Source organism: Squalius cephalus, assembly GCF_949319135.1.
Source record: "Squalius cephalus genome assembly, chromosome: 2".
NCBI lineage: Eukaryota > Metazoa > Chordata > Actinopteri > Cypriniformes > Leuciscidae > Squalius > Squalius cephalus.
Window position 1 is genome coordinate 57,702,846 of NC_137123.1, and position 13,619 is coordinate 57,716,464.

A 13,619-nucleotide genomic window follows, 5' to 3' on the forward strand; every position below is an offset into this window, starting at 1 on the left:
GGGAAAAGCCCGTAAAAGTCCTGGCAGTAAGCCAGTATATCCAACATTTTTTATTATTTTTTCCGAAGTGTTGACAACTTAGTGTTAACTGATAATTGTTGCAAACTGGTACTACCAACAAAATATTAGTGCATTCTGGGCGTCGTATCACTACATCCTTATGCATCGCTTTCTGCCAGGACTTTTACGGGCTTTTCCCAAATCACTGAAGTGACCTCGACGTCCCGGTTAGCAGTAGCATGAGCCATCAGGCAAGTGTTATTTAAATAAACTCCTGATGTACTTACAAAGTACGTAGTATGTTGAAATGAGTATTCCAAAGATACCCGGATGGTCTACTATTTCCGGTTAGAATTCGAAGTGCAGATCAATGCACACTTTAACAGCTAATATTGCCCACAGCCCATTGCGTGCGGGAGGGAGGAGCTTTGTGGTGATGGTGGTGATGATGTAAACATGGCAGCCGGACGCAGCAGCGGAGATGCGACCTCAGTTTTTAAGTGTAAGAATTCAAATGTTTAACCCTAATTAAAGTTATATTTAACCACACTCACTTATTTACTGTGGCTGTACAAATGTTGACTTTATCAGTCCAACCAAAGAAACATGGTTACTACACTTTTACTATAGTAAAAACATGGTTCATTTTCATCGGGGTATTTTTGAGTAGTATACATAAGTATAAAATTAAGTATAAAATACGTTAAACAATAGTTATACTATAAACTTTAAATATTTTAACTCTTATTATATTTTAAATAAGTAGCTTTCGTTACACACAGGGAGGGAGAGAGAGGGGGAAGGAGGGAGAGAGAGGGGGAAGGAGGGAGAGAGAGGGGGAAGGAGGGAGAGAGGGAGGGAGGGAGGGAGGGAGAGAGAGAGAGAGAGAGAGGGAGGGAGCAGGCAGGAGAGAGAGAGAGGGAGCAGGGAGAGAGAGAGAGAGGGAGGGAGCAGGGAGGAGAGAGAGAGAGAGGGAGGGAGCAGGGAGAGAGAGAGAGAGAGAGAGAGAGAGAGAGGGAGGGAGAGAGGGAGGGAGAGAGAGAGGGAGGGAGAGAGGGAGGGAGGGAGAGAGGGAGGGAGGGAGAGAGAGAGAGAGAGGGAGGGAGGGGGGAATTGTTAAAACATCACGTGAAATCCTGGAAATAAGTGCATTTTAAATATGTTTTTTCAGGCCTGGAAAATTCATAGAAATTAGTGACATCTATATAGAATTAGGCTAGTTCTTTTTACTTAGTTGCAATCAAAATAAGCCCATAGTCTGTTTAAAATTAAATTCCAGTTGTCATAAATGAAAAGCCATGGAAATTCATTGATTAAAAATAATCCTGTGTTATGTTTCCTCTGGTAAAAATGAAATCAGCTGTCTCCAAAACATTGTAAGACACATGAACCAATGGATCAAATAGATCTCCAAAGACAGGAGAAAAAACACAACAGCTAACTTCATATATTAGTCATAGGGTGAGGTTCAAACTTCAAACAGAAATTTAATTTGTTTTAAGGGGAAATTATTTTGACCTCCACCAATATTATAACGATTATAAAAATATGATGGTAAAAAAAAAAAAAAAATTGGAGTGCACATAAACATAAATGATCCTTTACTTTCCATTGAAATAATGACAATATGCTATTTAAAGTGAAAGTGAAAGTTAGATATGCATATATAAATATAGCCTCGGATGAGAGCTGCAACCACAACATATTTTGCACATCCTAAGAAACACAAGACAGAACACTAGCGATTCTGTGATTCTTGTATTACTCTGTTTACTTTAAACAACTGTGTTTCTGCAGTGTGGTATTATTTGCTGCATTTATAAGGGGGGAAAAATTGCGAGATCACAAATGGGAGGTTCAGGATCAAAACAAAATGAAACCCCCCCAGGAGGTAAGTGCTGCGAATGTTGGGATTGTCTCAAAATATAATAATTTTATTTCACTTAGTTCCCCTAATTCCTTACTTCTTCTTGTGTGTCTGTCCTTTTTTTTTTTTTTTTTTTACTACCCTCTTGTCTTTTAAATCCTTATTATTTGTACACCGAGACAACTGGTCATGCATGATACTGATTTTTATCTTAAAGGGTTGATTATGATTTCACCTTTTTTAACTTCATTTAGAGTGTAATGTTGCTGTTTGAGCATAAACAACATCTGCAAAGTTACAACGTTCAAAGTTCAAAGCAAAGGAAGATATTGTGATTTCAGCGTAGCCAGTGGACACCCCCAGTGTTTGAGAGCAGAGAATAGGCTACTGCTAATTTTTTCAAGATTTTGATAGCTTATTTTTTTTATCATTCAAATTTGGCTGGGTGACTAATAACACATTTTTCTGTGGTGTGACAAACTCAGAACACATAGCCTACTTAATTTTGACTTTACAGGGACTTTAAGGACTACAACAAACGGCTGGTAGGGACTACACTACATTGCTCCCGGGTTAGTGACATCATCACCGACTCTATACAATTAACATAAACCCCTCCCCCGGGAACGCGATTTATAGGTTAGACTTGTTTGAGATGCGCCTAGACTCTCCTGAAATGTAGGCGTAGGCGAGACTCGAGAGTAGGCGGCTGCAGTGAGAGGAGTGAAAAAAGCGCAGGCAAGCCGGACTGGGCTGCGTTCAGCCCCGACAAAACGTTGCACAACGTTTTTTAAACAGAAACGGTGATGCGTTGAACACACTGTTCTGATGACGCAAGAGTTGCAACTATGGCAGCTGAGAAGGCCATTCTTTGTGTTCTTTGTGAAGAATTTTCGGAGCCTGATGAAGTCGGTATAAATATGTTTTTATATATAGGCTACAAAATATGCTTGATGTTACAGTTACTGCACTTGCCGCCCAGAACAAAAGAGAACATCCCAATCGAGTGAAGGGATTGCTGAAACTGAAATGGAAGCACACATCTTACCTAATTCAGACTAAAACACATCTATTTAGCCTCACATAGTGACTTTATTTGTAGTTCATACTGTTTTAATACCCTGTATTTTCTTTCTCATTTTTAGGAAAAGCACTTAATTACCATTGTTTATTTCTATACCAAATGTCATACACTTGCAATGAAGCTAAAAATATAACGTTTTGTCGGGGCTGAACGCAGCCCAGGTGTGGTCCGCTGAATCAGCGTTTGAATGACACGGTCGGGAACAGACCACACAATCGCACATCTGTATAAAAGTGAAATCAGCGCATATTGACCTCGTGGGTTTTTGTGAGAGGAGTTTGATTTTGAGATAGCAGATTTTTGATGATATAGTGACAGTGCGATTTGATTAGTTAGGCTACAGGCTATTTAGGCTTAAATTTAAATTTACACAACACATTGACTTATAGGCTAGAGACAGACAGAGTATACATAGGCAGGCTACAGGTGCTGGTCATAAAATTAGAATATCATCAAAAAGTTGATTTATTTCAGTAATTCCGTTAAAAAAGTGAAACTTGTATATTATATGCAAATCCTGCTGGAAAATGAAGGAAGCATCTCCATAAAGCTTGTCTGCTGAAGGAAGCATGAAGTGCTCTGGAAATGTCCTGGTGGACGGCTGCGTTGAGTGGACAGCACAGTGGACCAACACCAGCCGATGACATGGCTCCCCAAACCAACACAGACTGTGGAAACTTCACACTGGACTTCAAGCATCTTGGATTGTGTGCCTCTCCATTCTTCCTCCAGACTCTGGGACCTTGGTTTCCAAATGAGATGCAAAATTTGCTCTCATCAGAAAAGATGACTTTGGTCCACTGTGCTTTATTAAATCCAGAGTCAACGCAGCCGTCTACCAGGACATGTTCAGAGCACTTCATGCTTCCTTCATTTTCCAGCAGGATTTGCACCTGCCCACACTGCCAAAATAACCAAAACCTGGTTCAATGACCATGGGATTACTGTGTAATTACTGTGTGATTTCAAGTAGGCTAAATGCGCTAGAAAATCCGCGCTCATTCATGGATGTGCATTTATAGCACGGACGGAGAAAGCGCCGACGCCTGCAGGATTTCATCTGACGGCATAAACATATTATAATCCATCTGTACCGTGAGAGCAGAACGAACGAGCCTTTGTTGAAGTTTTTAAATTTGACAACTCCAAAAAGCAACGAAATTGCCAGACATCCATTAGTGCATGTTCACATAGGAAAACAACTGAAATACAGCGCTGGTTCTCTCGAACGATACTCGCCGACAACTCCGGAATCCAAAGACGTGGGCTTTGTAGGCTACCCAAGTAATGGGTGTATTAAAATTGTATGAAATAATCCCGATAAAAAGCACAAACACTGCAGAGAAGGTAAGTTCAGCAGCTAACATTTACTGAGGTGAAGTGACGGCTAACAGCAGACAAATCCAAAAGGTTCCGATAGGTTCCGAGTGCCTGACAACGGCGAGGGTAGTGAATTTTTTTCTAACTCGTTAGTTTAGATAATATTTAGATATAAAATGTATGACAAATAAGGGCGTGGTTAACTTTGATTGACAGCTTGATTGACAGCTCAGGCTGCGCCAAGGAGAATGACAACATAAGAAGCGCCATTTTTTAACACAGTTGAAATATAATACTACTGTTTCTGTATCATGAAATGTAGTTTTAAGAGTTTTTCAGGCGAGAATGTAGTTATTTAAAGCTCAAATCTGTGGTTTATTTAAAGATTTATGAAAATTTTATCCAGTTGTGAGATCCAGCGATGATGACCGGGCGCTCGGCGCATGTACCCCGCCTGGAACAGCTTTTCCTCGGCTAGTCGTTCGCCGCTGACCCTGGGGTCTCTGTAGTGGTTAAACATGAGATATAATTTGTCTTGTGTATATCTAACGGGCGATTTTTGGTCTCGTGAAACTATAATTTGTTCCCTGGCCAATCGTTTTGGCTGAGGGGAAATTTCATAACTTTATAAGCTATTTAACTTTACCGTTGTATGGTTAGACTAGATCGAGCGCTGACTTTGTGTGTTTGACTGAATTGTTTGCTTTATTTGTATAGCTTCTTATACCTTTTACTTATACTTTTATAATGGCTAATATTGATAAAACTGAAATTTAACAAAAAGAGACTGGGTTGAGTTTTGTCATTTTAAATTTTAACACAACGAAGATGATCTATATGTTGTTTACTGCAAAATCTGTTGTTTAGTACAAATGCACATATTGCCTGGACCATATTAAAATGTTTAATATTTTTATATTATATTTAAACGAAAAGAAGCAGGGTTGTGTTTTATATTTTGTTTAGTTATAGGCTAACGTTATATGCAGTGAATATAATCAATACGCGATGCCTGAACCACATTTGTGTGGCTATAATGTTAAGATTTCTTTAAATGAAAACGAAAAGAGTTAGTATGTTTTATAACATATTTCGTTGCCTAAAATATACACAGAGATAACCGGAGTAGCACAGCGAGCTGAGTGACGCGCGCTGCGTCAGAAGGTGGGCGGGGTTAGGATTTCCCAAGATTTTCCAAGATGGCGCCGCCCATCCCCCATAAACGGCTTCAAAACCGTTCTGCAGAAAGTCTATGGGTGACGTCACAGACGCTTTGTCCATATTTTTTACAGTCTATGGTTTTTACTAGCCGTCTCTTCACCTCAGCAAGTGTTGCTGCTGTACTTGCCTTCTCTGCAGTGTTTTGTGCTGTTTTTCGGGATTATTTCATACAATTTAATACACCCATTAAGGATTCCGTCGTTGTCGTCGAGTATCGTTCGAAAGAACAACCAGCGCTGTATTTCAGTTGTTTTCCTCTGTGAACATGCACTAATGGATGTCTGACAATTTCGTTGCTTTTTGGAGTTTTCAGATTTAAAAACGTCAATAAAGGCTCGTTCGTTCTGCTCTCACAGAACAGATTATAATATGCTTATGTACCGTCAGATGAAATCATGCAGGCGTCGGCGCTTTCTCCGTTCATGCAATAAATGCACATCCTTGAATGAGCGCGGATTTTCTAGCGCATTTACTTGAACTTCATAGGCAATAACGTTATATCTATGGTTTAACCCATTTGAGAGGCGGCCAAAATCAGAATTTAAAATGGACTGAATAAGCTCTCTACGAACTTGACGAGCGATGCCGCGCTGACGGACCATAGACTATAAAAAAAGAGTGACTGACAACGTTATGCACATAAATCACTGTCACACACTCTCTCTCAGAGTAGCCTAATATTAAGAGTTCCTGCATTATACATTTTCAACTAGCAGAATAGTACAGAATCACGATGTCACAGTCTCATTTGTAGCCGTGTATTTTAACTATTATAATATTTTGAAGGGCAAAAATAGGAACTTTTAATTGGCTTTACTGTAATCAACTGTCACTTTAGCGCGAGGCCCTGTGCAGTCGCAGACTTGGTACTGTCAGTTGCATATAACGTTATAGAATTACTTCCTCAGCCTGCATAGGAATAAATATCTATGCCCAGCCTGAACTAAAAACTCGATCACATCAGAGCCCGTCGGAGAGCCTGCCCACTCCCTATTAAGTCCTATTGTACCGAATTTTGGTTGTAGTACCACCAGAGTTCCACTGGGGGCAAACGCCATGAGTGCAAAATGAATGGGAGTCAATGGGGCTAGACGGATAAATTTGTCTCTTTCACCCGATTGCCGTTGAGAAATCTCAGATCTGATTGTAGATTTTGCAAGTTCAACATGGGTTTTAGGTCGAAAGTTGAATGAACGAGTACTTATGTCCTTTTGATTTCTTACAGGTTGAGTTGTTGTTGCCCATAACACGCTAGCATTCTGCTAATGGACGCTGATTGGTCAGTGAAGGACTGATTACGACCAGAGATCCCGCTTGATGGCATCGTGGCATCCAAAGCGGGACCACAAACAAACAAAACAAAAACAAGTCTAGCACGTGTATTTACCTGTGTCAGCTGTGTTGTGTGTTTGCCTGTGTCAGCTGTGTTGTCGATGCCTCGAGAGAAAAGAAAGTGCAGAGCGCGAAAGCACCAGAGTGACTGAAGGATTGCCGTAAGCAGTATCTCTGGTCGTACATGTGTATGACGTCATTGACACTTTAAAATACTTTTTAAAGCAAATAAGTGACTCAAAAAAATCTAACACCCAGCAATGTGTAATTTATTTGCATCTCCTTTCGAATACAACATTCAAATTACTAGACAAAAAATTATATCCTGAGAAAAGTGGATTTTTATTGGTATAGCGCCATAGACCTCCATTCATTCTGCACTCGTCCTGTGAGCGCCCTCATATGGAATCAGAGAGGAACTGCAACCAGTTCAGAAGCCGGAAGTGTACTGAGAGTGAAACTTCTCGCCATATTAGACATTCTCTGATCACGTCGAGCTAGGTGATTTCAGATACAGCCAGGCTCCAGCTCACGCCCCGCCTCTGCCCATCCGGGAGTGACGCAAGGCCAAGATGGCGACGGCCGGCTCCGCCCACTTTAGGCTTCAAAAATGCTCTTCAGAAACCTATGGGTGACGTCACGGACACTACGTCCATATTTTTTTACAGTCTATGGTTACATCCAGCCACAGCCGATGTCGAACACACCCATCGGCTGCGGCTGGATGTAACAGATCGGCGAGAGTAGCCGCTTGCAGGCAGGGAGGAGCTGCAAACGGAGACGTGACGTCGGACACTTTCTGGTTCCCGTAGTGACCGTTCGCGTGGTGTATGCATATTTTACCACAGCTGAAGTGAAATAAATGCAATATTTGCCAAATAATACACAGATGTTTCAGAGACATTTTCATTCAATACTTTATGTAGCCTACTGCTTCATACAACGTCTGTTTGAAGAAGAATAAAGTTCAACATAAGCTACTATCAATGAAGTGGAGTCTACGTTTTTTAATCAGTTTTAATTTGATAAACATGACACAATATAACATCGCAAATACATGAAAAGGGTGTTTACTGTTATAAAAAAAACAGATTTGTGCGCTTTAGAGGAACTAAAGGTGTTCAAATAAACATGAAACACACGTGATCGTTGTCATGCGGTGAATCCGGCCAATTGTAGAACAGCTGTGTCGTCATCAGAGCTCGTGCAGCCGCTCTTGAGAAGCTGCGCTGGCTGAGTTCTCCGGCTACTCTCGAATCGCTCTCGCGGTACTTTGATGGCACATGTCACAGTCACGTGGCGTCGCCGCTGCATGAAGTCGAACAAGCCTAATGACTAGAAGTCAGATACTTCACATAAACTACATAAATTCATCAACTAACCATTCAGAAATGTCCTTTTGCTTCTACATGTTGTCAGTTCTTCTTGAGTGTCTCCATTATTGTCTGACTCCGGTTTGAACATAAACATTGACATTTTCAGTGCATGTGTGTGAGGTACAAGGACACAAACTGTTGAAGCTCCGCCCCTTGTGCTGGGAGCAGCAGCTTATTTGCATTTAAAGGGACAGACACAAAAAATGGTGCGTTTTTGCTCACCCTCAAAAAGTGACAATTTTAACATGCTATATAAAAATATCTGTGGGGTATTTTGAGCTAAAACTTCACATACACACTCTGGGGACATCAAAGACTTGTTTTACATCTTGTGAAAAGGGCATTATACCACCCCTTTAACCTAATTTGTAAGTAGCTTATTTATCCTAAAGGTATTACAACTTATGATGTGTTACAACCATCCTCTGTCTCCCATATTTAAATAGATTACACAGCATAGACACATTCTCAGAGAAAGATACTACCAATGTATTGTTAAACTGAATTGTTTATTTGTTTTCCATAGAACTGGATAAACCATGGAGGAAATTTGAATGGGGGTAAGCTATACATGTTCATAAGTTATGCAGACAAGTGTTTATTTATATTTATGTCTATACTCGAAGAGCAATTTTTTCATCTGTAATGTAAAAAGTGAAAATGAAAATGAAATTTTTACTCAACGTTATGTTTACGGATAAATCCACATGTGCTCTATAACAAAAATATCTCCTATTTCAGCAAACAAAGTAAGACAGACCAAGCTAAAAGAGGCCATTTGTATTTTTTAACCTCCCATCACCAATCCAGCCATGGTTTCTAGTCAATCCATCATCTGTCAGCTGTCTATATCAGCTGTCCCTTGCTTATTTGCTTCTTTTGGGAAATACTCTGGGTTCGGGATAGATTCTGGACTCAGAGCCCTCCCCTGCACGCCAAATATGTATACTCTTCCCTCTGTCAGATGTGTTAATTTAACTTGTGAATAAACTTGTGAATTTAGTGTGTAAATAAATGTGTCTCTTGTCTTTGTGCAGACAGAAGGAAGTGCTGAAAACACGTCTAGAGAATTTTCGTCTGAGTAATCCTGATGTTACACATGTCAGGATCCTGGTAGCTGGGCAAATTGGAGCAGGGAAGTCCAGCTTTATTAACTCTGTCAATAGTGCCTTTCAAGGAGAAATGGTTTGTGAAGCACAAGCTGATAATGTACAATCAGCCGCCAGTCATAGTTTCACGAAAAGAGTAGGTATTATTTGACTCCTTGCACTCACATGAAATAAATATTATCTTAAGAAAATGAAGCTGCTAAGATGTTAGGAATATTGTAACCCAGGTCACTAAAGAGATTCTGTTGATGTAAGGAGAGAGAGAAAAAAAAAAGACACACTTGTGAATATATAAAACAGTTATTTTATTAATGTCTGTGGGGAAAGAAAAAAATAGAAAGTTTAAAGATTCTAAGAGAAAATAAGAAAATGCATAAATAAAATCATAAAACTCATTTAGAAAAGCTATTCAATTTAGCTAGACGAAGATTGGTTAATTCAACGAGAGGGAGTTAGCCCCGCCTTAATAGGTGGACTCAGGGCAAGGATGATGCAACACTTTTTACGAGACAGTGAAGCGGCTAGTTCAAGTTAGAGAAGCTGCTGGTGCGATCCTAAAGAAAGAAACAAGAGAGAGAATTAGAACGAACAAACCAAGAGTGAAATCAGAGAAACACTAGAGAGACTTTTAGATTAAAGTGCGGATTGAGTTTCATTCGTCAAACGTTACGAGTGAACGTGTTATTGACTGCTACGAAGAGAGTACATATCCAAAGTCGGGATTTTTGCCCTTCATAGCCGAGAATTGAGTTCTCTTGTCGGATGCTGCACATTTCCTGGACACCGGACGATTTTGAAGAAGAATTGTATGTGAATTGTCCCTGCTTGCTTCACATCGGAAAAAAAACCGTTGCGAGCGGGAACTGGCGAGCCATTTGCCCAATGCCCATATAAGGAAGGACCGAGCTTGTGAATCAAGGAACGAACGGAGTGGTATGATTGTGCACACATCTGAATTGAACTGTGTTGATCCGAGATACATTGCGGAAGAAGGATCTCGTGAGAGCGGCATTCGAACTGGAACTGAGAATTAGAGTGTATATAAATTATATACATATAAAAAGAGGAATCTGAATTGTATTGAATTTGAGACTGCTAATTAAGCAGTAAATTTTGACCTGTATTTTATTTTCTCTACTGTTATTTTTTCTTTCAAATTCTATTGTATTTCATTTTATTTCATTTTGATTTTATATTTTATTTTTATTTATTTTTCTTGGAGAACGAGAGTAAAAAGGGTATTCTTATAGGGTTATCATTTGGAAGGATTGCATTTGAATTTAAAACGTTTACTTAACCTTAAATAAGCCAATTAGAAACAAATTGAATAAATAGGTAAACAAATAAATTATATACATATATTAATAGAATAAGGGTCAATTAAATTTATTAGCTTGAAACTAAATAGGTAATAAAAAAGGAGAGAAACAATAATAATTATAAACTAAATAGGAAATATAAATTAGGGTTTATATTAAGGTTACATTTATTTGTTCCACAGCAAATCTTTGCTGTTCTCCTGGTCATTATATATATTTTTTTTTTTTCTTTCCCCCCTGTGTGATGTGATGTTTAAAAATTTCACTGCTTTATCATTTAATTCCTTAATACATCATTCCAAATTTTCTAACGCAACGAGTGCTTGTCATAAATTCTTTCTCCCCTTGCTGTTAACGCAGTCTCTTGAGCGATTCTGGTCTTCTGGTCACTGGTCCAATTTTGAAGCGGTGCACTTCACGCTCATTTGCATATTTCGCTATTTGTAAGTGAGGGTTGTATTGTCGCCGCGACGCAGGTTACAGAAAGTTGGCGAGCCAGCCAGGAGACTGTTGATTAGCAACAAGGACAGTAATAGGAAAGGTAGGAAGCGAGCAAATTTGTGAGAAAAAAAAAATCCCCAGAGTGTTGACCCTACATTGTGATAATGGAAATCATAGAGAGAGAAAGTGTGAACATTGAAAATGCGCTTATAGTCAAAGGCCTCACGTTGACCGAGGCGGATGATGAGCTAGTAACTTTCTTGCAAAAGTTTGGCTCAGTTAAACGTAACTTGATAATTGATGATCAAACTTCTGAGTTCCATCAGCATGCTATTGTGGAATATGTTCACAGCTCTGCGATGCTGAATTTAACGCCAATGTTACCCTTAACCCTGGGAAGCCTCTTGAACCCAAGTGTCACATTCCAAGTACGAGCTCTGGCTAGCGTCTGTAACCGGACAGCTAGTGATGAAGTCACTGAGGGGTATATTGAAAAATTGAAGGCCCTTGCTAAAGAGAGTGAGAGGCCCCTCTCAGATGTGCTTCAGGAGGAGTTGGAAAAACTCCAAGCTCACTCTGCTAATTGTACTCCAGAAAGAGCACAAAAAGCTTGCGTTGATGATTCCCTTAGTTCAGAGGCGTCTTGTTCTCCGATACTCTTATCGACCAATGCAGAAACTGTAGGAATGCGAATCCCAGAATCCAAAGACCCAACCAAGAGACGGATGGCCCCAATGGCCTTCCCAAATCCAGAAACCACTGTTGATGGTGTCACAGTGACTACCAGCCCTGGTTTCCCTGTGAACATTGCAGACCCACCGGGTATTCAAAGAATGGTAGTAGAGCACATAGTAAAGACAGCTGATGCTGCAATGGTGCAACAAACCTCAGTTCGCCTTAGGATTTTCTCAGGGAGGTGCCCACGCCCTCCAAATGAACCTGATTTTGATACTTGGCGAGCAAGTGTAGACCTTCTGCTAAGTGACCCATCTGTTTCAGATTTGCATAGAGCACGTAGGATCTTGGACAGCTTGCTGCCTCCCGCTGCAGACGTAGTGAAGCATGTGCGACCTCCAGCCTTGCCAGTGGTATACCTAGAGTTACTAGAGTCAGTGTATGGTTCTGTAGAGGATGGCGATGAACTGTTGGCCAAATTCATGGGCACCTTACAGAACCAGGGTGAAAGGTCATCTGATTTCTTGCATCGGTTGCAAGTTCTTCTGAGTTCAACGATCAGGAGGGGAGGTGTTGCGGAGAAAGATCATGATCGTTGCCTCTTGAAACAGTTTATGAGAGGGTGTTGGAACAATGGCCTCATTGACAGCCTTCAGTTAGGAAAGAGCGAGTCTCACCCACCCACTTTTGCTGAATTGGTTGTGTTAATTCGAACAGAGGAGGGTAAACGTGCCTCCAAAGAGGAGCGAATGAAAATACACCTTGGGTTGTCAAAAACTCCTGTTGCTTCCCCGAGGCCACGGTCTGCCACTCAGCAAGTGTCTGTCTATTCACATGAGACATCAAATTCTAGCAATTCGGAAACTGACTTCCTAAAGAAACAACTTGCAGAAGTACAGGCCCAAGTTGCTACTCTAGGTCAAACTCCAAGCCAGAAGCGCCTGAGTGGGTGTTCTGAGAAGGCAGAGTTGAACACTTTGAGGAAAGTAGTGGAAGAGTTGCGCACTCAGGTAGCCACTATGAAAGCATCCATGGCTCGAGAAGTGAAGTGTGGAAATTCCGATGACTCAGAAGTCGCTAACCTGCGACGACAAGTTGCTGAACTGCAAGCTCAGAGTGCTGCTCAAAAGAGTTATAGAGACTACTCCCGAGAGACTGCTAGTCCCCGAGTTTTTCCGCCACAGAATTCGTTTGAGACCGACACAGTTAGAGGTGCTAGAAGGGCCCAACCAATGGCCAATCGGCCTCGCCCTGGGTATTGTTTCCGTTGCGGAGAGGATGGCCATTTGGCTGTTGCTTGCGATAATCCTGCAAATCCCCCGAAAGTTGAGGAAAAGCGGCGTAAGTTGAGGGAACAACAGGCCCAGTGGGACTCTCTGCATGGGAATTCCTCTTTGCCTTTAAACTAAGGGAAGTCTCTGTAGCGGGGCATACAGAGACAAGGTGTAAAAGTAACCGCCCTAAATGTTATAGGCAAGTGCCTGTCGCTAGCAATCATGAGTCACCCTTAAAGAATCTACCGAAGGGGTTAGTAGGAGTAAAGTGCACTGCGCAGATCAGTATTGGTGGTAAAGAGGTAGGCTGTCTCCTAGACACGGGCTCTCAGGTTACTACGGTTCCCCAGTCATTCTACGAGGCACATCTGTCTAATCACCCGCTGAAGTCGTTAGAAAATTTGTTAGAGGTGGAGGGAGCTAATGGGCAAGCCGTGCCATATTTGGGTTACATCGAGTTGGCCTTGAGGTTTCCGAAAGAGTTTGTAGGTGTTGAAGTCGAAGTCCCCACTTTAGCTTTAGTAGTTCCGGATCTAAAGAGTATGTCACAAGTGCTTGTCGGTACAAATTCCCTGGATGTACTTTATGGCCACTGCATTAC

General features: G+C 41.0%; 1 protein-coding gene across 1 annotated transcript in view; it reads left to right on the forward strand.

The window, feature by feature from the left end:
* Window positions 1–1,830: 1,830 nt before the first annotated feature.
* Window positions 1,831–13,619, forward strand: part of LOC307150328 (interferon-induced protein 44-like) — a 37,053-nt gene continuing 25,264 nt past the window's right edge. The window contains exons 1-3 of the mRNA XM_079857451.1: window positions 1,831–1,891; window positions 8,727–8,760; window positions 9,238–9,445. Of these exons, the coding sequence (XP_079713577.1) occupies window positions 1,849–1,891; window positions 8,727–8,760; window positions 9,238–9,445 (285 nt within the window). The 5' untranslated portion in view covers window positions 1,831–1,848. The remainder of the gene's footprint in view (window positions 1,892–8,726; window positions 8,761–9,237; window positions 9,446–13,619) is intronic.